General features: G+C 40.0%; 1 protein-coding gene across 1 annotated transcript in view; it reads left to right on the top strand.

Annotated features, from left to right (window-relative positions):
- The first annotated feature begins 57 nt into the window (after positions 1-57).
- Positions 58-25,220, top strand: part of LOC137294556 (protein cappuccino-like) — a 66,495-nt gene continuing 41,332 nt past the window's right edge. Inside the window, exons 1-3 of the mRNA XM_067825601.1 lie at positions 58-2,043; positions 2,574-2,743; positions 20,535-20,679. Coding sequence (XP_067681702.1) covers positions 156-2,043; positions 2,574-2,743; positions 20,535-20,679 — 2,203 coding nt within the window. The 5' untranslated portion in view covers positions 58-155. The remainder of the gene's footprint in view (positions 2,044-2,573; positions 2,744-20,534; positions 20,680-25,220) is intronic.

Raw genomic sequence — 25,220 nt, 5'->3', positions numbered from 1 at the left:
TATTTCAGTGTAGGCTGGAAGAGGGCGGACCCAGTCTCAAACATAGAGATTGGTGGCAAGAAAGAATGATCTGACCATCAAGTATTTCCTTCATTCCACATATCATGTTCTGCTGTGATAATTAGTCATATCATATACCTATTTCATATCCTTTCATGATGGAGGAGGAGAAAGACAAAACAGAATCTACCAGAACTCGCAGGAGACGATTAAGTGATGAATCTCAGCCTAAAATCCACAGTACATCAAGATCAAGGATCAGGGATATAACTTTTAATGATGCTGTACCCAATGAACCAATACTCCTTTCGGACAAAACTCAGACTGGAGGCAGCTCATCAAGGGAATCCCGATGGCGTTCAGCTAGGAAAGATGTTTCTGGTGACCGAGATGTGCCCCCTGTTCTACCCTCAGATCCTCCTCCACCAATGCCTGCTGATACAAGTCCAAGATCCCAACCATCAGAGCCAAGTTCAGCATCGAGATCTCAGCGTTGGAGGTCAAGGATTACAAGTCAGTCCAAATTCTCTTCAAATAAAAGTGAATCCTCTGATTCTCAACCTCCTGGTCTTCCATCAGAACCACCTCCTCCCCTGCCAGATGAATCTATATCTCAGTCTCCAAGAAGGAGATCTCGCCATGAGGATGAAGCAAATGCTCCTGTACATTCAACAACCACCCCTCTGTCCCGATCAACAAGTGTCCCAACCAGTACTGATGAGCCACCATCACAAACCTCTCGGAGAAGGCCACCACCGATTGAACATGCATCACGAAGTTTAACTGAGGATGCCCTGAAAACTCTTCTCTCTCAACCAATTAGTATCCCATCTCATCCAATGCCTCCACCAGTTTCAATTGATTTTAGTGCCCCAATGTCACCAAGAAGAACATCTATGGATAAGGAGCTTGTAACTGAAACACCAACAGATTCCATCGTGGGACTTCCTGCTGCTCGTTCAGTATCCTCAAGTTCTGGACCTAGGCGACAAAGACCAGCTGCAAGAGCGTTACAGACTGTTAAGCCTTTGGAAAAAGAACCTGAAAATACTTCGCCAAAGACTGTTACAAAAGAAGTTGCAGCAGAGAAATCATCATCTTTAGAAAATACTGATGCTGCTGAAGATATTATCTCTCAGTTTAAGAGTCTTTCAATCACAAATATGGCTGACAAGCAAGATTCACCCCCAAAGACTTCCAAGTCTGACTCTTCTCAGATTTCCAGTTCAGTAGAAACTGAATCATCTGATTTGTCCTTTCAGAGTCTATCTAATTCAGCACTTGATCAACCACAATCAGAAACGTCATCTAATAAGGATCCTACCACTATACTTTCAGAAGCTAGATTGATCAGCTCAGCTAAGACTATATCTGAACAGCCATCGAGGAGATCGTCAAGGACTTTGTCAAGTAGTGATATTGCTATTGGAGAACTGTCTCATCATTCTCCAAGAAGCTTGACCCAATCGTCTGAAAAGTCCTCAACAAGATCAGTCTCTCCCCGAACTTCTCGAACTATGTCTGCAAGTGATATTCCTCTGGATGATGAAGAAATAGATGGTGTTTCAGGTGGAGCCCCTCCACGAAGTTTGTCTCTGAGTGGGGAACATTTACTGCTGCAACAGAAGCATTTGCCAAAGTTGCACTACACGTCAAGACGGCCAACACGAGGTCCAAGGGGACCAGTGGCAACTGATCTAGACCAAGCTGCTCGAGATCTGGATGAAAAGAGACTGCGAGCTTGGTTTAATACACCCTCAAAGAAAGATGAGGTCTCCCTGAAACCAAAATCTGTACCTCATGATATGGAAACAGACATTGATGATGAACCAGGTGACAAAAAGTTCGTCACCAACATCCAAGTGGCAGGTGTGCCTGGAGAGTCTACTACAGACTCAGACAAGTCCAGCCCCAAGATAACAACTCCATCAAAACAGAGCTCTACAGGAGATTCATACAAACCAGTCAATTTTGATGATGCAGTCAAGTACCCCAGAACCATTCCTGGCAAATTGGATTTCTCACAAATGGAGGTATTTGAAGGTAGGTTTGGATGACAGAATGTTACAGTGACTGGGGTCTACTGAGTCTTGATCCCATGTAAATATAATTTTGCCCTTTGAAAAACAGTTGTGTCCTAAACATTGTAGAAATTACACATACTCTAAGAAAAATACACAATGTTCATCTGTCAGTCACATAGTACTGTCAGGATGCATGTTCAACATTTGTCTGTCTGTATATAGGCTAATAAGGCAATGAGTCCTCCTTTTTATAAGGAATTTTTCAGACTAATGATATTTTCTAGTTGATTTGGGTGGATGCATCTACTTTTTCGTCTTTAGCAAATGTTTTATATAGGATTTCTCTGTCCAAGTAAAGTACATATTCTAGTGCTTTCATTGGACTTGAGGGAGTTTGAGGTTCAAATCCTTGATGAGAATCACACCAAGAAAATTACATTACTGTAGTCTTAAGTATAACATTTGACCACTTTCTAAATGACATTGTGTATTCATTCATGTTCCTACATTGCCATAGTATACTACTGGTTTTACTCCCCACTATTCCAGGCCAGATGCTGGCACAGTGGCTGACATCATGGTTTGATGACACCCACTACCTGCACACATTCTTGACAAAGCATGACCTGAGGGTGTTGGTGTATCAGTTCTGTACCCATCTGCTGGCAGCCGGAGTTATGAAGTCACAGGAAAAGCAAGCTATTGAAACTGTCTTCAAGGTAGGAGAACCTGTTGAAAAATGTGGAAATCACAGTCATGGTGTGATCTGATTGATGCGTCCAAAAACAGTTTCTATCCTGTTCCCTTTTTATTGCAGATACAACCTTGAAATTTGTTGTCCAAATTAAAACTATTTTTTGAAGGAAACAACTCGTGTGACACACTCATGATACCTACCTACAAACATGGATCTGTTCACTGGATTTGATTTAACTAACCTCTAATTTATTACATTCCTCACATTTCTTCAATACATTTGTAGTTCACATCATTTGTAGTTCAAAGAACTTTACTTGCAAAAATATTCCTCCACAATAAAAAATGTGTCATCATAGACAATAAACAACAAAGCAGAATAAGTCTACGTTTTTCATGTGCATGTCAACATGTAACTTTCCAGGGTTAAGAACACCTGGTGTCATTACCGATTTTCAGTAATCCACTCATATATATCCATCCCTCTCAAAAAAGCTCTTCGCGACACCGCTGTTAAACTGAAGGTTATCCATGACTTCCATAGATAATGCGGAGAGGCATTAATGGACCCCCAAGACCCACATTATGACCAGGGATGGCTTGATGTTTTATATATTATTTTTTCACCCTTGAATGCTATGAATTGGAAACAACTTTTCTTTTCTTTTCTGGATTTGTTAAATGTTAACAAAGTTAAGCACGTTGTATAATGTAGTCATGCAATTCAGTTGCTCCGAAGTAACACAAGTGAGCCCTAGTAGAATCAGCTAGACCACCAGAGTGTGAATTACTTTACATAAAGATGTTTACCAAACACCTGTTGAGTTGTTTAAAGCCTGATGCAAACATGACTACCCAGTGTCATCTCTCTGCTGTCTGATGGTTCTTTCATCAAGGTCAGCATGCTCAAGGGAGGCTAGTTCATGTAGTTCAGTGGTGGAAATTGGTTTCCTCCTATGGTGTTTAAATCTAGGGACCCCAACATCTTAACTTGTTCCACTGGGGTTTTGACAAGGACATCTGGACCTCGAGTTTGAGCAGTTAGGATCCCGTTGAGGCACTGCTTTTCTCACTGATTTTGTTGGGAAATTGCAGCATCAGTGATATGATTCCGTACAATGTGTATTGCTTTGAGCGTAATGAGTTGTGGTGAATGAAGAGGACTGAGACTGACCAGGGTTCAGGATATATACTGAGAGAAACAAATACAGGGTTGCAGGAAAATTCAAGCGTTCCTGTTATCCTTTTGGTACCCTCAGTAAAATATACAGGTGCTGGTTTCCTTTTAACAGGGGGCCTCATGAAGATCCAGGCTAGAGTTGGTCTTCAGCAACACATGCTTGTCGTTAGACGTAACTAAAGGAATCGAGTGGTCAGGCTCACTGACATGATTGACACATATCATCACGTCCCAGTTGTGTAGAGTGATGCTCATGCTGTTGATCACTGGGTGTTTGTTCAGGCTTGATTATTTACATTTACAGACCACAGCCACATACTTGGAAAATCGTTGACTCTGGAGTAAACAACAACACAACTGTTCAACAAACTTTTCATCAGGGGATAAATGGCATCTCTTTAGCCACTGTTTGTAAAGTCAGAGATTTGGGACTGATCAAGGCATAACCATTCTACATCCACAAAATCTGAATATTGCAGTGTGAGGTTGAACAATCCACTGAACAAATATCTGCTGAAATAACTTGCTGTACTCCACATTAATTCTACTCCAAGTGGTTGGAGTGCCTCTTGACATGTTTCATATATGTATGCTACTCACAAAAAGTAAAGGATCGCCTATTTCAATTACATTACTACAGATCATTTATCATAACACTGTCCTTATCTTCTTTGGAGTTATAATGCTGAGATCAGCATGATCTGTGTGCAAGTAGATCACTTAACACCTTTCAGAATCTGTAGAGGGTGTCACATCAACACAGAATGGCTCTTGACCACATGTAGCCTATGGCCTTTATTGCAGGTATAATACACACAGGTGACAGGTATATAATTTACCTCTCATGGGGACATAATGGATATTGGCAACATCAGTAGATATAAATGCTTGACCCTGGGTAGTCTATGACCGTATCACGCGTCTATCTGGCCTGTACTTTCCCCAAGGTGACAAACTGGAGATTGGCCCCACTAGTATATAGGTGCTTGACCCTGGATTTGTGTGCCCTGTCTAACTTGATGGACCATTCTGTGTGTGTCTTGGTATGTCAACAAGCTATACACCTCTGTAGTGGTGGCAGTTGTCCTTGTCAGGGTGGTGAATGCTTCTCTAGGTAGAGGGAAGTGTAATTTTTTAGTAGTTAAGATTGTGTGAAGATGGTAAGAGTCAGTTGTTGACTTTTACCGCTAAAACACTATGTGCTTTATTTGTTCAGCTGGTTGTTTTTGTGAGTAAGTTGTGCTCATTGAAGTATGCTGAAAGGGACCTTAGAGACCTTCAGTGAACAAAAAAGTGATCCTTTTGTTTTGAAAATGAGAAGCCCAGCAAACAAAGCAAATTTTTCTTGGAACATAGGGTCATCTGGTAACAATGTGGGATGTTAAACTGCACTCTGTGCGCCTGTGCGTCTGTGCATCCGTCCACCTGTCTGCCCATCTTTGCACATTTATCCTTTCCGAAGCAGAACTCTAAAACCGTTCAATATTTCCTCACCAAACTTGGCACACAGACAGATCTGGTGGTGTAATGGTGGCTTTTGGTAATTTGGGAATTCTGAATGAAATATTTTTGGCGTTTGAATGGCAACTGCTTTGACTTTGACTGAAATTGGTGGTAGTGCTCTTTTCCAGAGCAGAACTCAAAACTGTTCACTATTTCTTCACCAAACTTGGCACATAGCTTGGTCTAGTGGTGTACTGGTAATTTTTTAATTCTGATTAAAATATTTTGGGTTTCCCAGGCAACAGGTGTGACATAGACAGAAATGGGTGGTTGTGACCCTTTCAGGAGCCATCTTTTAAAACCTTTCATTACTCTCCTTCCACTTTCCTATATGCATACCAAAACATTTGGCATAATTGTAACCTGTAGACATGTTCATAAAGGATATTTTGCCATTGTGGGGGTTATTGATGACTTTGTCTTCTTGTATAGAATAATGAATAACACATGAATAGGATGTTCTTCTTGTCACAGTTATGCTTGAGCGACCCCCTGCATGTCATTGACAAAATCAATGCCATGTTTAACAACAGACAAAATAACAAAACCTCATCATCAATTCTCTGAATATCTAGGCCTAAGAGTCTGTTCTGCATAGGAATACCCATTGGTGCCTCAATGGAAACGTTACTTTTAAAATTCTACATATAATCACTTACCAAGTTCATTTCTAAAACTGAAAGGTATCTTGGTTGAGTTTACAGACAAAGTGTATGCGAGTAGGCTTGTGGAACTGATACTTATTTCTTTAGTCTGTCATCATCACATTCACATGGTGACTTGTTGCATGTCATTGTTTGATGTTTGATGCTGCACTCAGCCATATTTCAGCTCTATGGCATCAGTCTGCGAAAAAATCAAGTCTGGACCAGACACTCCAGCATCAACATCATGGCCATCAATTTATGGAACTGGGACTTGGTTGTGGCAACAATCAAGTCAGTGAGCCTGACTCCCCGATCCCGTTAGTTACTTCTTATGACAAGTATGGGTCACTGAAGACCAATTCTGGCCCGGATCTTCTTGTGTTACTGAGTATGAGTCAGATTTATCCTTGAATGAGACTGGTGTGGGATGAAGCTTTTTGGGGTAATTGTGGTTTAGAGGAGCAATGTTCACTCTTTTATCTCCTGGTTGGTCTTGACCAGGTTTCTCTACTTAGGCAGTCATGACAAAACTGTAATATTGTACAAGTATTGTTTCTGCTATCCATGGCAATATAACATTTCACTGTTCTATGTCACCATGATTACCAACATTTTGCTGGATAATGTTAACCATTAGCTGTACCTTTTTAGAGATAGCACAGTGAAATGTGTAGTTTAGCTAGCACTACATTGGACATATGGTTTGTTTAGTTCCAATTGCATTCCCCTTCTCTCACCTTGTTGACTTGCCTCAGTAACCAAAACCACACAGACTTTACAATGTTTACACTTCATGTACAGGGATGTTGTTAAATGTCAGATGTAATACTAGAGGTGAAAGCAAGTGTGCAGCGTTGCTTGAGAGTTGTTAACTAACAGTCATGAATATTCTGTCTGCTACTTCATTATGATCATGGCAATCTGTAAAATTTAAATTATGGCCTATTGAACAAGTGACTGATAGCATGAGCAACAGTCCTTTCTTTTGGAGCATGATGACACGCAACCTTTCTTTTTCAACTACCCTGAAGGTCTGGGTTTGAATATTGGCCTTCAGTATCCCATGCTTATCATAAGAAGCGACAAACAGGATGGGGTGGTCAGGCTTGCTGACTTGGTTGATACATGTCATCGGTCCCTATTTGCACAGATCAATGCTCATTCTGTTGATCACTGGATTGTCTGGTCCAGACTTTATTTACAGACCACTGCCATATTACTGGAATATTGCTGAGTATGGCGCAAAACTTAACTCTCTCCCTCACATTTGAAACATCCTACGTTTGGTTCAGCTCTAACAACACACTTGTGTCAAACCAGGGTGCTGATGACCTGTGCCCAGATTTTTGAAGTTCTCTTAGCGCTAAGATAGTCGTAAGTGCCATTCATTAACATTAACTTACGGCTATCTTAGTGCTAAGAGAAAATCTAGGCCCTGTATCCTTTGGGATTACAGTTTAACATCTGGGAGTGTGCTTGTATGTGAGTGTGCCTGTATGTTAGCAGGAGTTAGACCTGCATTGAAACTGAGGAATGGCAAGTCCCATCTACTTAATACACATCATGAAGATTGGCAAGTCTAGGTAGATGTATTTCTTATTCATGAATTCATCATGGAGAATTTTTTTTTTTTCAAATACTAGAGAAATATAATGCTTAAATAAAGTACTTCATATACTATGCTTTAGTTCATCAGGAGGTGTGCACCGTTTACTTGGTCAGTACTAATCAAGAGTGATTTGTGTTTGAAACTAAGCATGAAAGACCTTAGGGCCTTGTCATATAGCAACAAAGCTCAGTTGCTCCAGAACTTGACTAATTTTGAACACCGATAATCATGGTAGTATAGCAGCGTGTCTTAGACAACAAAAACGGTTATGTTCTACAAATCTGAATAAATATCCTTTGAGATACACATGGTATATGACCGATCTGTTTCTGCAGCATTCAGAATCATGAAAAAACATAGACATACACATTACAGCCTGAATACTGTTTCTAAAATCAATGAAACCTGGTTAGGTAATGTCATCATCCCAGTTCTCTTGGCTGCACATGGGTCTTCCACTACATAACAAAGAATGTCTTAGTCGATTAACCATTAACCATTGATTCCTTGTAATCAATGAATACCTCGTAATCAACTAAGTAATCATTCCCCACTTACCTGACATTGTTACAGCTCTATGTCCACCTATATAGGGCAGTATGACCACAGCCCAGGGGTAGATCTAGCTCTCACAGATGCAAATACCTTGTTCTGATACCATCACCGAGCAGGGTCGTGTCGGGTCACCTGCAGTCTAATTAAAGCAGCGTGGGCTAGCCTACCTGTCATAGCAGAGGGAGGATCTAGAACACAGGGATGTTTTCTTATTGGCCTGAGGCTGGATGTTGCCGAGATGAAAGATGATTACCTATGTAAACACCCATTTGATGAGGTTAATGGCATTGGCAAGGAAGGAGTGTGGTGCGGTGTGGGTGTAAGGCGATATTCGGGGGTGACACTCTGATACAGCTTCACAGGACTCGCTTACACAGGAATTTGTGTCTTTCAGACTATGTATTGTCTCCAGGAGTTAGGTGAAGTGTGTAACGGGATTATTTTCACAAAGAAGAAAATACAGGTGTTTTGGATCTGTTGTTCCAAGTGTTTTGACAATGCTCAGACCTTGACTTCCGTGTGAAATATTAACAGTAATTATACTTTGATGACATTCCTGTGCAGATATAACCTGGAGATGAATGAATCAGTCGACACAGTCTTAAGGAGGAAATGAGTAACAGTTGAAACTGATAAGGTTTGTCATTGCAAGGCTTATGTTTACAGACATGGATGATTTCAAATTCAAGGATTGATATTAAGATTAACTTTTACATAGCTGTGTGACCTTTTGGTGTGCCTTTGTATAAGGATTTCTGAAACTTCAACTTTAACGGACCAGCCATGAATGACAAGTAAGTAATATGCTGGGCAAGACAAATTTGAGGAAGCTCTAAAACTGACCTTGTTTGGAGCTTATATTTAGTTGCTGTTCTGTTTTGTAGATTCCGGGTATCATAAACCGGGGTTCAAACACATTTGCTACATGAAGTGTATTGATTGACACACATGTTAATAAAGGCCGAAGTGTATCTGAATGGTGGTTAGTGATTGGTGTAAGGGCAGGTAAGGATGGACCCCCTGTATCCCCACTCTTGGTCCACCTAAGAAATGGATGAGTGAAAATGCTTCATAATTGTAATCAGTTAGCCATGAATGCAAAGTGAGTAATCTTCTATTAATTCTTTCTGTGTCAGGTGTTTGTTAACACATTATTGATCATCTACCTCATTGATTGTGTTAACAAGCAACTGTATTATTGGGCATTTCAGTGCTTGCAACTTTAATGTGCAGTGGAGTATAAATAGTTCATGATTCAAACCAGGAAGGGAAGTGTCTGATGGATAATGCAAGCAAACTCTTGTTATTATCGTTATTGACAGTGTGATGGAATTATGGCTTACCTTCACATAAAACTGTAGATCCCTGTTTTCACTTTCACATAAGAAAGTTGTCTGTTTTGTTTGGTATGTTCTCCACAGTGGTACTTGATAATGGTGAGAATTTTAAGACTATGTTAAGAGATAAAGTTTGTAGAGATGAGATAGTTCTTGGCAACCAGATGGATACACTTAGAGGAACTGATATACAGTAAGTGAGTTGCTTTGAAGTGTCTCTTGGTTATGTCACCTTTATATGATATCTATAACATATCAGTTCCATCTGGCGTGAAGTCCAATATTTAGTACTTTTTTCGGTTGAGTCCCATCCGGGATTCAAACCTGCACCCTCAGAGTCAGGCATCTAATCACCAACACACAAAGTCAGCTGCCTAGCCTGCTCAGCCACTGCAACTTCCACAAAAAATGAAAGTCGAGCAACTGGTAGTCTAGACTGCATACTTTGTGTACCCTTCTGATAAGTGTAAATTGGCACGGCTCCTATGGCCGAAAGCTATGATTACACAATGCCATTTAGAAAGTGGTCAAATGCAACATATGTCATATTTGGGATTTCACTTTCTTAGTAAAGTACAAATTCTACTCTTGTCAAATTCAACCAAAACAAAGTACTAGAATTTGTACTTTACTAAGAAAGTGAAATCCCAAATTTGACATATGTTGCATTTGACCACTTTCTAAATGGCATTGTGTAATCACAATATTACACTAGTGTAATACTGCTAGATGTATGATGTCATAAGGGTTCAGAGATATGATGTCACAATGCTAGTGCTGCTGTTGCAGTGGTACCGGGCTTTGTTGGACTTGAGGAAAACTGGGTGTCTTCACACTGTAGCCACAGTTTCTATCAACTTGTGTTGGAAGGAATAAACAGAATACTAAACTCGCTTCCGTGAAATAACACTTCCATTAAACTTGTGAAAGATTTAGTATCAAGATGTAGCACATCATTCACTTATATGATAAAAATGGTATTACACGGAATGTCATTTAGTATCCTCTGTTTATGTGAGGTTTTATTGAGTGAGGAACATACAGTTGGTACATTTCTATGAAGAGTTTTCTCCTAATGTGGAGTCTACAGGAGAAGGCGAAGGATAGTGTACCAAATATTTATCAGACCTGCCATGCTGCCCATTCATGAACTGTACTGGGATGGTAACAAGGTACATGGTTATCTTAGGGCTCACCAGCACACATGGCAGGAACAGACAAATGTCACTCATCTTCACTATCGCTACAGTGGTATCTGTGTAGATGGCTGTGACTATGTTAGCAGTTTGATTTGGACAGAAACCTGATTTCAGCAAATAGTTTTGGAATGAGAGGTCAGCATGAGATACCTTTTAGTTGATGTAAATAATGGTGGTAAATTTGTGACCTGCATAACCTCTCGACACCTCTTAGACACCCTTTCCCTTGATACAAATAATGGTGGTTAACCCTCCCGACACCTCTGAGACACCTTTTAGTTGATGTAAATAAGGAAGGTAAATTTGGGACCTTAATGTTAATCCTCTTGTAATAAAATCATTCTGATGATTTACATTTTCATGCCACATCCTCACATGCAGGTTGTTTCTTTTACCTTTTTATTGAAATTAAAAGGCTCACCTGAAATGCCATGCCCTTATTGTCTTCTTAATGTAACAGGCTGACACAGGGACCACACAGAGTCCCTTTAAGTGATGCCTTGCTGAAGGCTCACATCATGATGTCAGTTGTCAGGTTCTTACACCTGCTTGCTGTAGGTTATACCACCAGCCTGACCACATGACCTTTCAACTGAAACTGTATGGCTCACCTGAAATGTACTGACTTTACCATCTCCTTATTGTAAACTATGCTGCCACTGGCCAGTGCCACTGAGCACAGAGATCTCATTTCAGTGATACATGTACCTTGATGATGGCTCACATCATGATGCTGTGTGCTTACAACTGCTTGCTGTAGGTTATGCCTGAAACTGAAAGACCCACCTGTTATTCATGCTGTTATTGTCTTCTTAAAGTAGCCTGTGCTGCCATACTGACCGCAGAGGGCCCCTTTAAGTAATAGCATGGTGATGGCTCACATCATGACATGTCATTCTCAGATGGTATGGTTATTCATCTTGATTATGAGAGAATTCAGGCCTCAAGCCTGTAATCCCCTTTAATGGGTAGATGATAGTGGAATGTTGATATGATCCTAGTGTTTACAGATCGCTGTCAGAGTGCTTTGTCAGCCACCCAGTGTTTTCTTAGTGTTGAAATTGTTTCAGCACATTGGACATAATTTGAGTCTGCATTCCACTGACTTGTAATTAAAAAATGTGTAAGGTACAAGTTTGAAATTTTAGACAATATTATACTTATTTACATATGAATGAACAAACAGTTGACAATTTGAACTACACCAAGTGAAGAATCATAACTGCTGGTAATCATTGTAGCTTTGTCTGAAGGTATTTGTAATATATCAGCCTGTCATCTTGAAGATTGATTAATATAATGCTATTACGCATGCTTCACCAAGAATATACAAAAGCATATCATTTTGCTTACAAGTGCTTGGACATGGAATAAGTATTCTTTTCTGTCTTTTTTCAAGGTTTTCAGTTTAGTCATTATATATTTAATAACATGATATTTTTAATATATTTCAGAGGACAACTAAATAACCCACAAATTCCACATTTCTTATCTTGAAAAATGTTTCATATTGTCTTCATATTTTGTGTCATTTTGAATGTAGTTTTTTGTACTTTTGTTATGTTGAATGAAAAACTTGTGTGGGTATCATTCTTTAAGACTGCCCTATTCACAATGTGCTAGGTGGGTGTGGATTCAAGTGATTCTTAAGGATGTTACTGTCCACTGTATTTTAAAAGTATATTGAAAAGAGTGAGTGAGTCGGGTTTTACGCCGCTTTTAGCAATATTCCAGCAATATGACGCTGGGGGAAACCAGAAATATGCTTCACAAATTGTGTTCATATGGGGAATTGACCCCAGAGCTTTGACAAGAGGAGCAAACACTTTAACCACTAGGCTGCCCCACCTCCCTGTATTGAAAAGAATGTATGGTCAGTCACTTTGCTGCAAGTAGATGACTAGCTATAGATTTTGTCTTCCTGCTGTCTATCTTGTAATACACCGTTCTCATTTTGTTTAGTCAAACAAAATTGATCAGTGGAACTCCCTAATGTATTCTTGATCTTATGGTCTGTTACAGTTGACTAAACATTGTTGTAAACATGGTGCAAAGGGAGAGGTAAAACAACTGATATAATTGGCACCAGAATTAATGAGATTACTTCCAGCTAGTACATGGACTGTCTCAAAACAGTATGTACATTTTAAAACAAGAAAACGTGTTTGTTCCTGTTCTTTCCACATAGTACAATGTTTTCTCCAGTTTCCAGGACTGTGATGAGACTTAACCAATACGTTGTTGTCAGACTTGGATGATAGCGTGTCTCTGTCCCTCAGTGTGAATTGCTGCTCATGATTTCACTCACTGGATTTCCTCTCCATGACTTAAAATATATATCAGTACTCTGTAAAATAGTATAACTGGAATAATGCTGACTAAACACAACAATAGTACAGTATCATGATACACACTGGCCCATGAAACACACATGTACAGTATTTCCTGGTTATAATGCCACCTTGATAAAATACCATATTTTCTCTTGGGCAAATGATGGCATTATAACCTGTGTAGACAGTCCTTTGATCTTGTTTAAGAGGGAACACTGCACATTTTCATATCATGTCAAGTCATGTTATTTTGTTTATTGTCACAGATTTTATTCAATCAATGTCCATGATGACAGTAAACAAAAGCAAATTATCATGTTATTTTAAACCACTTTCTGTCAATCATGCCTTTATAGGTAGTGATTATTTTTCTTCAGCAAATATTATCATATTATCAAAAGTAGTGGTAGTCAGATAGGATCAGGTTCTTAGACAGAGTGACAGTTAAGCAGATGGTTGATAACAAGTTTATACCACACTGTGTAGGGATGACACATCTGTGATTCATCCCTTGTTAGGAATGTCTGCCTACCTGACTGGTATATATAACAGTCTTTGTGTTCTCATACATATGTTGTTTACAAAGATTTAGTGTCTGTGTGTGAATACTGAGACCTAAATGCACTTCTAATGAGTGATGACTGACTGTATGTGAAACAGCATTGATTACAGTATTGAAATCAGAAAAGGAAAATGTAGGGGTCCTATTTATTATCAGGCCCCTAATACTTAAAATCTAAAAAAAATGGGGAAATCTGAATTGAGATTGCATTGTAGTACTAAAAGGCTCAAAGGACAACATATAGGTGCAATATTGCAGACTGCAGCCTAAAGCTTAGTTTGTTCACTCAGTCACTAGAAGATCCCAGAACCATTTTAATTCAGAACAGCAGGTAAATAGTGTATGGTATTAAGGTACCAGTCACTGATTATAGCATATATAAAATTTTGAATTACATTTTCTAAAGAGAATCAGAAATATAACATACGCGTTACATTTCACCACTTTTTAAATGGCATTATGTAATCCTATCCTTGAATAGTGTGCAGGATTAATTGTTGGAAAATATTTATTCAAGATGTTGAATCATTCAGTATATCATACAAATACATGAACTCCTCCACCATCCACAAAAAGCCCAGAACATGCTGATGATTAACTCATACATATAAACAATGCCATTGACAACATTGATGTAAATCTTGTTCCTCATTGGCTGAAAGTGAATGTATAATGTATTGGGCAAGGGGATTAACATCTGGGGATTAACATCTTATTGTTTGTAGTTACAGTAAAGTGAATAGAGCATAACCTTTGTTCTAGACATGCATGGTGTAGTGCAACCTTGTGAAATAAATATTAGTGTAGACGATGGATAACTTGTTTCTATGACAGTAGTTACAGGTTTATGCTCAAGGTACATACATGGTCCTCTGCATACATGTTTTCAAGTTATCAAGGTATAAATGCACATTGGGATTTAGATCTGGTCTGTATTTATGGATAACAGCCAGAGAATTGTTAATTCCCACCCTACCTCTTTAGAGCTTTTAGTTTGGGGAAAATGCTTTCACTGTTACCCTCTCTGAACCTTGTTCTATGTTGTTATAACTGGGAGGAGGGGGTGGGGCAAAGGTAGAGCCAGGATAAACGTGACACAGGGGGTGTACAGGGGATCTTGAATGAATGAATATTTTAGGGGGTATAAAGGGGCCACACTAGAAGAAGGTGTGGGATTGGAAGTGATGGGAGAAATGTACCTCATAATGGTTTCTTGTGTTTTCAAGGGGGTAAGGAGTGAAAATGGGAGGATATATGGGATGTGGTGTAAATGAGAGTTCATGGGGGGTGGGGGGGAGCTGTAGATGGTAGGAATGGTAGGGGGAGGAGAAACCTTATCTACAAGGCTGGAGTAAAGGTGTGACTGTTTGTATCCAATATCAGCCTGAATTAATTCCAGTGAGGAAATTGTGGATTTTAGGGTGGACGGAAAGAGTGCTGAGGTTGACTCAAGGTACAAATGGCTGTATCAAATATCAGCTTGTGTTAATTAAGGGGAGAGAAGGTTTAGAGGAAGGTGTCAGAGATAAGTTGTTCCACAAGGTCAGCTTGTGTCTCCTCTCAGTTAATTATAAGTTTACTTATAACATGGGGACACACACTGGAGTGGATGCCTGGGATGTGTGGGTAGGCCACTACTGCTTTGATGCTTGCAAATGGGTCTCAGTGGAGTGTTTCTTGACCTTCAGGCACTCAGAAAGGAGCAGAAGACATTACATCTGAAAACCTTTCTGGAATTATAGTGTCTGGATGTTTTTGATGACAATTTTTTTTAAAACTTGTTGCAAGTCACAATTAGTTTTATTGAAAGTAATTTTAACATAAACATTTGAGTGTGTCATTTGAAATGTCTCACACAGCAAAAACCAGTGGTGTTTCTTATGTTATATACCAACCAGCACACCAGCCATGACAATTTCACTTTTTGTGTTTTCTTCTGTATTAATCATTTTGATCAAAAGTTGACTTACAGTCATTCACTATGTTGATGGACACGTGTTTTTTGTGTTCTGACATATGTATGTAGTTATTATTTGCACTGTGCATTTTTTTTAAAGTGAACCAGTTCAGAATGTCCTGCTTATATATACAACAAAGACACTTAAGTCTAGTTAGTGTAGTGTTGAGCCTCAAATCCAATCTATTATCAGATGTAGAATTGATCAGTTGTTAATCGAACATAAGGATGAAATGGTTTTTGTTGTAATCATTTGTGATCTGATGATCAGCATGACCAGGATTGGATCACCTGAAATGGTTGTTCAGTTTGGATTGTTCACAGCCTGAATGTATTGAAATATGTGTTCATAGTGATTTAAGTTACAGTAGTAGATCTTGTATGATATACTTTAGATTTTTATCATTTTAATGGGTTTGTTTTTCTTTCTTTGCTGAACGGCACACTCCACAATAAGTTCAACATCATGAACATCAATGCATGCGGTTTGGATACAATGACATGTTTCAACCAAGTCAGCACACCTGACCACCTAATCGTCGTAGTTGCCTCATACAACATGCATGGGTTGCTGAAGGTAGTTTGCACCCTGATTATCATAGGTACATCATGATGATTTGAAACACTCTTAATGCAGTAGATGCGATGGTGGAAAATGCAAACATCCTTGTCAGTATGGGTCAGATATCTTACAAGGTTTGACTCTGAAACTCATCATTTCTCTATTATCAGGTGTATTTTGAATTTCAGAGCACATGGTTATTCATTGTTGAGATACGTGTATCATCCTCGTAATGGCGAAACTGTCAAGGTTTAGATTGTCATCGTGACATTTGGACAGAGAGAGTGATCTTTTCATGTGGTGTTTGTACAACATTGGAATTAAGGTGTGTACACAGTTTGATGTAGACTGTACACATGACATACATACATACGTACAGTGTGATGGGGACTTGCAGGGTAGACTAGGCTGTCACAGTGACATGTTAGTGCAGCAGGAATGAAGGATGCTGCAGCTTGTGATATCCCCATTACCAAATAATTACCTGTATTTACTTGTCAAATTATGTTAGCAAGATATTGCTGACATTTACAAATTTTAATGTGTTTGAAGTAATAATATCCTAAGTAAAATATTTCAGTAAGTGTGAATTGCTTCTTGTATTCCATGAAGGTCCAGTTTAGAATTTACAAAACATGCATGTGATACAGGCACTTAAAGGGATGGATGGTCAGACATGCAAACTTGTTCAATTGTATGTCATCATAAACTGATGACATGGAGCATTGATCACTGGATTGTGTGATCGAGACTGCAATTATATACAGACTACCATCATATTACCTGACTATTGTTGATTGCATCTTAAAACAACAAACAAAAATGTTGGTTGATGCATTGTGCTTCACAGATGAAAAGGCAAGAAATACATGTAAGCACCTTGCCTGCAAAAGATTGTTTGTCAGGAAAGGTATTGAAGTGAAAAAATGTTACTGTGAGAAAACGAATATCTGGAAACAAGCACCTGAATGTACTGTTCACATTTTCTATTGATCCAGCATTTGTTTCAACCATACTTTCTACTTTGAAATTCATGGGACATTTTGTTTTTGTTTAAGGCAACTAATCTAGTGTAACAATGTCTCTATTTGTTTTGTCCAAAATAATACTTATATGTATATATATACATTTACAGTTTATCATTTGGACAGCTAATGTTGTGTAATTTGAGCCTGATGACATTTGTGTTGGCGTGACTTCTGGCATGAACATTCTTGTAGGTTATGCTTGGTCATACGTTTTTTATATCACGGACAGACACGCACATAACTGGACTGTTGTGATCATGTGACAGTACCGTTGGTCATGTGATGCTCGGGAATGCTGAAGTGGTTGTTTAAGGAATACAATATTTCATGCTTCACTGGAAACAACACAAGAATTTCACTGTGTTTGTTTACTGGGGGCACTGAGAGCTATTGTTTAATGGACATAAAGTCATCCATGCATGAAATATTATTCAGCAAACTGTTTTCCCTTTTTATGTTCATGCATGCAGGGATAATGATTCATAGTAATACCATAAAAAAAGTAGTTATTGATTTATCTTGTGAAGATATTTTTGGACTCTCATACAAATATGTGGGCACTGAGATAAATGCTGCATATCATTTTCATAACTTTTTTCACATAACTGGGAGATGGAATCTATAGATATCCAATGGTATGAGGATACAGATTAGATTGATTTGTTTGATGTAAAGTGTTATGTATTTATGAGTATGTGTAAATAGGATTTGTAATAAATTTGTAAGCAATGCAATTACATAGCACCCTTCATATTTCATATGTTTACTAACATATGAAATATAATATATTTTCTGACATATAAAGTTTTCTGATGACTTGAACTTGTACTCTTTTGAGGTATCTGGTTCTGTAGTCATGCCTGTGACTTCTTCTAAGAGTTTCCTGGTCAGAATGTGTTTTATCCTTGTGGAAAACCCAGAGTGACAAACTGACTTACTCGTGAGTGAGTGAGTGAGTGAGTGAGTGAGTGAGTGAGTGAGTGAGTGAGTGAGTGAGTGAGTGAGTGAGTGAGTGGATTACTCACTCGCTTACGTGCCTAAGACATGCATGGTCATTAAAACTGTTATGAATTACAGACCCTTGAAAAACTCTACTGTTTTCTCCAAAATTGTTATGTTTTAAATGTTCAGAACTAGACTTGTACCTGGACTAGTTCAACCACTTCATTGAGGACACTTGTTTGTGATCAGTGCCACTAACTATGACCCTAGGTGTAACCTGACATGACCTTCCTCCATGTGGGAGGCATTGTAATGTACTATGGGCAGTCGGGTCAAGTGCAGCAACACCACATGTGGTCACTGCATGGAAGCCATGTGTATTGATTCATTGGGAAGCTGGAACACATGTCAGGGAAAACACAATATTTGGCCTTCAGTTTGTTCAGAGGACAGCTTTTGTTTCTTAATAATGGAAAATGTAGGTTTTTATTCAAATTAGGAAGTAATGTAGTATCTATTGAAACATTTTTAAGAGGGTAGAGGAATGATAGACTGACATATTCACAGGTCAGAATTACCTGTCCAAACATGTCCCTGTCTGTCTGTCTGCCTGTCTATCTCTCTGTCTCTCTGTCTGTCTGTGTACCTATGTACTAACATGTAGCATGTTTAGTTGTAAAATGGCATACCAATTATAGTCAAACTAGATGCTCCATAGTAGTTGAACATACCTGTAACATTTAGAGACGATTTGAGGGTGATCACATGAATCACACGGTAATATGCCCACTTATCCACCATTGCCAGTGTGAGCACCTTCACATCATCAGGACTGGCCATGCAGAATACAGCTGCCATGTTCTGACAGTCAGCAACAGCTTGTATATTACAGCTAGAAGTGGAAGTGACAATTATGCCACAGTCAGAACATGTATGATGAAGGATAAGGGATGTTAATTGTTTGTTGGAATGTTAACTTGCTGCACTAAATAGAATATTAGGAAATGGGATGATTTTCCTGATTCTGGGATAAGGGAATATTTGATCATTGGTACATTAGTACATTTGTCAGATTGGGGCAAGTTTGGTATTACCCATACATGTAATAGATTTAATCCTTTCTCGTTACCTCTGCCATGGTAATTCTGTTTAAATTTTTATAAAAATACCATCTAAGTTGAGTAACTTTTAGACTTGATAACCTCAAGGTAATTGTTACACATTGATCTGGATGGTCTTCTTCAGCATGGAACAAAATAGAAATTAGGAGCCAAACATTTTAGTGAGAAAACAGTTGCAGCACTTGCGACATTATGATAATACTGACTTGAAGTCTCAACCACACAATGTTGACACAGGATGATGCATTGTAGATGGTAAAATGCTATTGGTCAATAAGAAAATAACTGATATATATTCCCCAAGTTAAAGTTTTGTACAAGGTAGCCATGCCAACAGTATTACTATACATAGAAACAGATAGAATAATGTTGCAACATGGTAACTTTAGAGATTCATATGCTAAGAGAACTTTCTTTCTAGTTATGCTCTAATCTTTGATCTATGCAATTGTTAATGTAATCTATATTGCTTGCTTGTTTTAGACCCATGAAGGTTTGGGATAGAATAGGCCTTCAGCAACCCATGCTTGCCATAAAAGGCGACTGTGCTTGTCGGAAGAGGCGACTAATGAGATTGGGTGGTCAGGCTTGCTGACTTGGTTGGTACATGTCATTGGATCCCAGCTGCACAGATCGATGCTCATGCTATTGATCATTGGATTGTCTGGTGCTGACTCGATTATTTACAGACTGCCACCATATTGCTGGAATAGGAATTAGGAATCCCAGCCTAAATCTAACCAAACTGTATGAACATCGAGAGACAACCCCTAGCTCTACCCAACCACTTAGACAACTCCTGAATGTAACATAACTCAGTATACCGTTTCACACAGTCCAAGATTCTGATATAATGCAGTTAGACACCTGTTTATTCCATCCATTCTGAATGCAGCTTTGGTGTGTCTTACCAGACAAACTTGAAGATTCTGCCTACTCCAGTAATCTTCCTTCTAGATTGCATATCATCTAAATAGTCTTCCTTATTCAACCTCTGTCTATGTCCTACTAGATACACCTTCAGGCTTTAGGCCATGTCCACTGTTAGACTGCTTCCACTAGTGTAGTTCATTCTTTCTTCTTATTCTTGCCTCTGTTAATACCTTATGGTTTGAGGTGTGAGACCATGTCCACTTCTCCACTGGTGTACATGAGATATACTTATATTCTTGCCTCTTGCAATGTGCTATGGTTTCAGGTTTACGACCTTGAAATCTCTTATTCCCCTACTGAAATGTTTGTTGAACATACATTAATTTCTTCTTTCTTTTGATTCCAGCCACTATGTATGTACTACTGGACACACCTGGAGGCCCCGCCCCCCAGCCAGACTGAATCGCCAGGGAAGTTGATGCCCATGTGGCCACCACAGGCTGACGACAGTGACCACAGCACAAGGCCATCCCTCAAATATACAGAGCCAGGTGAGTGATGCCATCACTGACCCTTTGCTATTGTTTCTGTTTCCCTCGGGGAATTGGGTTCACAGTTATAGTTGGTGCCAGGTAAGAGGACAATGAGGGATTCCTGTATTTTTGAAGTTGATGGCAGGTTGGAGGGCAATGGGTGGTTGTTCATTTGTCTTCTGTGAATTGGGGTTATGGTAGGTAGCAATTTGGGGGACAGTGGGAGATTCCTGTTGTTTGGGATTATGATAGATGGCAGGTTGGGGGACAGTGGGAGATTCCTGTTGTTTGGGGTTATGGTAGATGGCAGGTTGGGGGACAGTGGGAGATTCCTGTTGTTTGGGGTTATGGTAGATGGCAGGTTGGGGGACAGTGGGAGATTCCTGTTGTTTGGGGTTATGATAGATGGCAGGTTGGGGGACAGTGGGAGATTCCTGTTGTTTGGGGTTATGGTAGATGGCAGTTTGGGGGACAGTGGGAGATTCCTGTTGTTTGGGGTTATGGTAGATGGCAGGTTGGGGGACAGTGGGAGATTCCTGTTGTTTGGGGTTATGGTAGATGGCAGGTTGGGGGACAGTGGGAGATTCCTGTTGTTTGGGGTTATGATAGATGGCAGGTTGGGGGACAGTGGGAGATTCCTGTTGTTTGGGGTTATGGTAGATGGCAGGTTGGGGGACAGTGGGAGATTCCTGTTGTTTGGGGTTATGATAGATGGCAAGTTGGGGGACAGTGGGAGATTCCTGTTGTTTGGGATTATGGTAGATGGCAAGTTGGGGGACAGTGGGAGATTCCTGTTGTTTGGGATTATGATAGATGGTAGGTTGGGTGACAGTGGGATATTCCTGTTGTTTGGGTTTATGATAGATGGCAGGTTGGGGGACAGTGGGAGATTCCTGTTGTTTGGGTTATGGTAGATGGCAGGTTGGGGGACAGTGGGAGATTCCTGTTGTTTGGGGTTATGGTAGATGGCAGGTTGGGGGACAGTGGGAGATTCCTGTTGTTTGGGGTTATGGTAGATGGCAGGTTGGGGGACAGTGGGAGATTCCTGTTGTTTGGGGTTATGATAGATGGCAGGTTGGGGGACAGTGGGAGATTCCTGTTGTTTGGGGTTATGGTAGATGGCAGGTTGGGGGACAGTGGGAGATTCCTGTTGTTTGGGGTTATCGTAGATGGCAGGTTGGGGGACAGTGGGAGATTCCTGTTGTTTGGGGTTATGGTAGATGGCAGGCTGGGGGACAGTGGGAGATTCCTGTTGTTTGGGGTTATGGTTGGTAGCAAGTTGGGGGACAGTGGGAGATTCCTGTTGTTTGGGGTTATGGTAGATGGCAGGTTGGGGGACAGTGGGAGATTCCTGTTGTTTGGGGTTATGGTAGATGGCAGGTTGGGGGACAGTGGGAGATTCCTGTTGTTTGGGGTTATGGTAGATGGCAGGTTGGGGGACAGTGGGAGATTCCTGTTTGGGGTTATGGTTGGTAGCAGGTTGGGGGACAGTGGGAGATTCCTGTTGTTTGGGGTTATGGTTGGTAGCAAGTTGGGGGACAGTGGGAGATTCCTGTTGTTTGGGGTTATGGTTGGTAGCAAGTTGGGGGACAGTGGGAGATTCCTGTTGTTTGGGATTATGATAGATGGGGCAGGTTGGTGGACAATGGAAGATTCCTGTTGTTTAGGGTGATGGTAGATGGTAGGTTGGGGGACTATGGGAGCTTCCTGTTGCTTGGGTGAGTGAGTGAGTTTAGTTTTATGCTGCACTCAGCAATATTCCAGCAGTATGGCGGCGGTCTGTAAATAATAGACAATCCAGTGACCAACAACATGAGCATCGATCTGCACAATTGGGAACTGATGACATGTGTCAACCAAGTCAGTGAGCCTGACCAACTGATCCCATTAGCCACCTGTTTCGACAAGCATAGTGGCCTTTTATGGCAAGCATGGGTTGCTGAAGGCCTATTCTACCCAGGGACCTTGACAGGTTTCCTGTTGCTTGTCAGTTTGGAGGACAAAGAGAGATTCCTGTTGTTTTGGGTTATGGCTTATTGCAGGTTTAATGGTTCCTGTAGGTTTTCACTGTAATGTATAGATGGTTTGAATTGGATGCAGTGTGTTCAGGGTAATCATCACTTTTGACAGTATATGTTAACAGGAAGGGTGTAGGCAACATGTATTATGTTTTGGCAATATGTATTATGGACAATAAGTACAAACCACGGCTGACATGATATCCAGTAACAAATACTTATGAATTCATCACAAAGTTCTGTATTCACAACTGCTTAACAGCAGCATATGGTTCATCCATCACTTGGTAGGGATTGGTATTGGGATAAAGTGGAAAAAATATTCTGAAAATGTCCACGACATGCTAGCTTCAGGATTTTCTCCCTCATTAGTGAGTGAGTGAGTGAGTGGATGAGTATGATATTAGCAGTATTTCACCTAAATGAAGGTGAGGGACACCAGAAATGGGTGTGATAGACTGTAATCATTGAATCAAATGGAACTGAACCATGCCTTTAAGGTGAGCGAACACTTTAACCACTGGTCTCACCTAGTGCTACCTTACTTATTAAACTGAGAAACTGCAATTTTTCTGAAATGCTCTTTAAAGTGGTTAAATCCAACACACTCGCTTCATGATCTGGCCAACCAATACACAAAAAGAGCCTTTGACATTGACAAAAAGTTTCATACTTCCCCTATCACAAAGATAAAGTGCATGATAAGAGCACTGATGTTCACAGTGTCATGGGTGCGGAACCACAGCTGGAATTTACTTTTATTTCAATCTTTGCAGTTAAACAATTAGCCAGAGGCCCTTAAAGATACAGTCACTGTACAATAATGATAGACAAGGATGGTAAGGCAATAAAGGGCATATCACAGTGATATATCACCCAGTGGTGTGAGAGTGTGTCTCTTGGGTGGTTGACCCATTTCAGAGCTTGTCTGTAACAGTGCTTACAACACCATCATTCAACAGTGTAACGGTGCTCTTCAAGGGACAAATTGCACATAATCGGCTGTAATTTACCTAATTATAGTAGGTTGGGTAGGATTTGTCTGTGGTACATGGCTGTCGTGGCGGGGGAGTCAATACTAAACGGGAAGTTGTTTGGAAGTTTACGATGACAGAGATGTGCTGTTTGTGTTAGCCTGAAATATGCTAGCAGGCTGTGCAGTGTAGGATTTATATACCTGGGAGACTACCAGCAGGAATCAAAACAGGATCATACAAGGAACCATTTACTGTACTCTGGAACTTTGTGTCTTTGTGCAACAAGTTTATGTGACTGTATTGATTGTTGATATGTGAGAAAGCAGACAAAAAGTTCCTGGTCATTGATGGGCATACTTACTTCCTGATACTAGTTAAATTACGGATGTCTTTGGACTTTATGTGAAGGCCGAGAATTTTACATTTGTGGGAAATTGTAATTGGTTTCAAAGTTGTCATGGAATAATTGATGTGTGCAGTGTCATTGTGTTAGAACTCTGGGATACTGGGATGAGATCTGCAGCTATGATAACAGAGACATGTCTGGGATTTGGAAGTGTTTGAGTGACAACCTATATGTTTCCTTTCTTAATTATTGAGATCCAGATCTGGTGTCATTTAGAATTTGAATGGGACACTGAGATTAGATATGGATCAATTAATCATGTGTTGTTATTATATCCTGATTACATAGTCATTACTAGGAAAACTTTAACATAAGGGCGTGAGGAAGAAGTGATAATTTTAGTTTGTTGAAATTTGCCTACCTGTAATCTGATGCATTGACCTAAGCAGTGTTTTCTTAGGTAATGTGTGAGCTGTTAGGAGTTGTTAAGTATATGAAATTGATTGGGAAATATTTTCATACACTGAGATGATCAAACGGAAACAAAAGATTGGAAGAATGTATTCAGTCTGTGACTGTTGATGAGTCCTCCACCAATGGTAAACCAGGCGACTGGGTCAGGGTGTCCGGGAGAGGTCAAGATGACCAGCCAGGTGGTGGTAGAGACTCTAGTGAGAAACATCCAATGGACACAGTCTGTGCGTGAGGTAGTGCATGAGATTGTTCATGACGTTGCGACTACAGACCCACCAGACCCACCAGACCCTCCAGATGCTCCAGGTAGTCAGAACTTCTGCCGCTCATATACTCATCACACTTATACTCTAGGATACTGCTTCTCAAAGTTACCTGACACTGGCCGAATGGTGTAAAGCACTGCAGTTTACCCTGCAGAGTTTTGTCACTTTGATACCAGGATTTGGCACCATGGATGTTTGAATCAAACAATCGTAGTGTTTGTGGGTCTAATTACAAGTGAAAACATCTACATCCTACATCAATTTGTAAATTCCTTGATCATGAAGTTGCAGGGATTTTATTGTTTTAATTGTTAAAGCAGCATTGAACCCTATAGCCTGACCTTGCATTGGGATCCTGATTTGATCTCTGCTTGGCAATTCCTGGGGAGTAGTAGCCTAGTAACTGCTTACAGCTAACTGGCTATAGTTGTTTCAGCACCAAGGATTTGTTGTTCATGCTGTCAACCAACGGTGTGAT

The sequence above is a fragment of the Haliotis asinina genome, chromosome 8 (genome assembly GCF_037392515.1).
Source record: "Haliotis asinina isolate JCU_RB_2024 chromosome 8, JCU_Hal_asi_v2, whole genome shotgun sequence".
Classification (NCBI taxonomy): Eukaryota; Metazoa; Mollusca; class Gastropoda; order Lepetellida; family Haliotidae; genus Haliotis; species Haliotis asinina.
This window is presented reverse-complemented; position numbering and strand designations above follow the sequence as displayed.